Below are 3219 nucleotides of genomic sequence, written 5' to 3'. Positions count from 1 at the left end.
TGAAGGATGGTTATTGAGAGGTTCCTGAAAAAGCTATCTGTCCTACCAAAAAAGGATTTTGTCTCCCATCCCAGCTTTCCATTTGGCCCTGGATTTAGCAAGGGGAAGAGCCTTCAAGATACCATTCCAAATTTTAGAACCCTGTGGCAGCTTGGCCCCCTAGAAAATGGAGAAGAGAGACAGGCCTCCAAGGTACTTCTCAGCCAAGATGTCCCTCTAGATTCCTTTTCCTTGAAAGATGTGCCACATGAGTTTAGCTAAGAGGGATTGATTGAGGTAAGAAATTTTCCTAATTCCAATACCTCCCTAGCTTTTTGGCAAGCAAACCTGGTCCCAAGAAACCAGGTGGTATCTCTTATGTTCATCAGTTCCAGTCCAGAGAAAATCCCTCTGAATCCTCTCCATTCTATCTGCAAACTTAACTAGGATCGCAAAGAGACTGAGGGCATAGGTGGGGAGGTTCTGGAGGATTGAGTTAATCAGGGTGCATTTACCTTCTTGACTGAGGGTGGCCCCTTTCCAACCAGCAAGTTTCTTAATGAAGTTGTCGATAATGCTTGTCCAAAAGGAGTCTGGGAGTTTGGAGCCTAGACAAAGCCCAAGATAAATCACCAGCAGGGTCCCAATGCCACAACCTAGAATTCGAGCAATTTTCCTCTGCCTCTCCAGAGGAGTGTTGAGGAAGAAGATATAGCTCTTGTCTAAGTTAATAGCTTGTCTAGTACCCCTGGTGTAGGAATTAAGAATGCTTTTGAAGGACCTAGCCTCCCGAACTGAAGCTTCACCCCCCAAAATCGTGTCATCCACAAATTGCTGATGAGTGAAAGTGGATGGACCCGAAGAAAGCCTCAAAACCACTAAACACTTGTCCCTGATCTTCTTCTAGATGAGTCTGCCAAGGCATTCCGCCATGATAAAAAATAGGACCATAGAGATGGGGTCTTCTTGCCTTAGAGCCCTAGAGGGGGAGAAGAAAGGAGAGGGGTGGTCATTGACCAGAATCGACAAAGAGGGAGAAGAGACAAGTTGGGAGATGAACTTACAAACCTGATCATCAAGGCCAAAGGCATGAAGAATAGCAAAGAGGAACTTCTAGTCAACCTTGTCGTAAGCTTTTGACAAGTCCAACTTAAGAAGGAAGCCTTCCTTTTTGCCTGCCTCAAGAGAGTAGATAACCTCGTGAACTGAAACAATTGAGTCAAGGATTTGCTTGCCTAGGATGAAAGCAGGTTTGCTGAGGAGAGATAATCAGAGGGAGAACTCTGAGGATCCGAGAAGTGAGAACCTTGGCTATGATCTTATAGAAGGAATTGCAGAGGCTAATGGGCCTGAATTTATCCAAAGAATCAGCACCCGAGATTTTAGGAATGATGACCAGGAAGGTAGCATTAACTTCTTTAAGAAAATTCCTGGCTCCAAAGAATTCCTGAACCGCTTTAACCACATCTTTTTTCACAATATTCCAAAAGATCTGGAAGAAAAAAGTTGGGAAACCATCCGGGCCAGGAGCTTTATCCCCTGGGAGAGAGAAGAGGGCTTGATGGATTTCCTCCAAGGAGGGGATTGCCTTCAGCATGGTGTTGTGGTGAGCTTGAAGAATAGGGGGAATGGTCGCTAGGATTTCCTCTTGTTCAGACCTAGAGAGGGAAGGATCATCTAAGACGAGAAGTAGCAGACAAATTCCTTCTCAATTTCATCCTCCTTGGTAACCTAAACCTGTCCCTTAACAATGTTGGTTATTCTATTATTATCCTGGTGCTTAAGGGTGGTCAGGTGAAAAAATTTGGTATTGCGGTCTCCTTTCCTTCAACCAACTGACTCTTGATCTCTATTTCCAAAAAAGCTTTTCCTTAGATATGATATTGTGCAGATCCGAAAGGATAGCCTTTTCTTGCTGGCTATTATGAGCATTGTATCCTAAATGCTGGATTTCATCCTGAATAGAAGAGAGCTGATCAGATATTTCATCTTTCTCCTAGAAGATGTGGCCAAAGTCAGTTCTATTCCAAGATTTGATGTTTCTTTTCACATTTTTCAGCTTCTGGGCAACTCTGTACATTGCAGTACCTTCAACTTCAATGCTCCACCAATGGGAAATATTACCTTCCAGCGCAGGATGTGAAATCCACATTTTCTCAAAGCGGAAAGGGAAGGCCTTGTTGCTGGAGAGGGGGGAGGCAGAAAGAGAAATTGGGGAATGATCAGAGCCCACCCTGGGGAGGAGGGATAATCTGCAGGAGTGGGAGAGGAGCCATTCGGGGGAGATGAGGGCTCTATCAAGGCGAACCTGAATACTATCACCCCCTATTCTTCTGTTAGACCAAGTGAAGCTACCACCTTGGAGGTCCAAATCCAAGAAGGTGAGATGTTGAATGAACGAAGCAAGGTCGCATTTACTATCCTGATTCGGGACATGACCCCCCCTTTTGTCTGCATCAGATAGAGGCAAGTTGAAGTCCCCCATTATAATCCCTTTATTCAAGTTACAATTAGATAAGATACCAAGGAGCTTGGTCCAAAAGGAGTTCCTTTCTTTCTTGGTATTGGGGGCGTATAGGTTAAGGATTAACCAAGATTCATTTCTTTGGAAGTGAAAAACCTTACAAAGAAGAGCATTAGTAGAGCTAAAAAGAGTAGTTAACTTGAAAGCTCTGGTGTTATACAAGGTTAGAACACCACCTGAAGCTCCATCTAAATCAGATGCTTCACAACAAATTTTTTTACTGAAAGATATCCTTCTTACCAGGTCCCCTTTCATCTTAGTTTCCTGTAACATCAGAAAGTTAGGTCTTTGGTCTCTAATTATATTTCTAATGAGATCCTGTTTGTGATCCCCATTAAGGCCCCTTATGTTCCATGAGATAACTTTTATTTCTTACTTCCTAAGAAATCCTTGATGGACCTGTGGCTTCCATCTGCCAGTTTCCTTCTTGTTTCTTCTTGCAGAATCTGATTTAAGTTCTTTCTTCCTTCTCCCTTGGGGGGTGACCCAATATCAGCTTTAACCCTACTTTTGGTTGAAGCAGGAGATGGGGGGGGGGGGGGAGTTTTCTTCTAGTTCTTCTTTTTCTTCTTGACCATGCACCAATCATCAAGGCTATCTGTTGCACTGTTGTCTAACCTATCTTCCCATAGGGCAATTTGTGCTAGGTCAGTGTTCTTAATGAGGAGATGAAGCTTGGCCTCAATTCCTATAGGGGTAGAAGAATCTCCCCCCTT

At 43.7% G+C, this 3219-nt stretch overlaps 1 protein-coding gene across 1 annotated transcript; it reads right to left on the bottom strand.

Annotated features, from left to right (window-relative positions):
* Positions 1–1975: 1975 nt before the first annotated feature.
* Positions 1976–2464, bottom strand: LOC149572667 (uncharacterized). Its single transcript, XM_089815868.1, has one exon. It carries the CDS (start codon positions 2462–2464, stop codon positions 1976–1978), a length of 489 nt encoding a protein of 162 aa, XP_089671994.1.
* Between the last annotated feature and the right edge of the window lie 755 nt (positions 2465–3219).

This window comes from Cupressus sempervirens, chromosome 2, assembly GCF_028749045.1.
Source record: "Cupressus sempervirens isolate cs-2001-9-10 chromosome 2, ASM2874904v1, whole genome shotgun sequence".
Lineage (NCBI taxonomy): Eukaryota > Viridiplantae > Streptophyta > Pinopsida > Cupressales > Cupressaceae > Cupressus > Cupressus sempervirens.
This window is presented reverse-complemented; position numbering and strand designations above follow the sequence as displayed.

Bases quoted from the DNA above. Each gene is read 5' to 3' on its own strand.
- LOC149572667 (XM_089815868.1), bottom strand. From the start codon at position 2,464: ATGGGGGACTTCAACTTGCCTCTATCTGATGCAGACAAAAGGGGGGGT.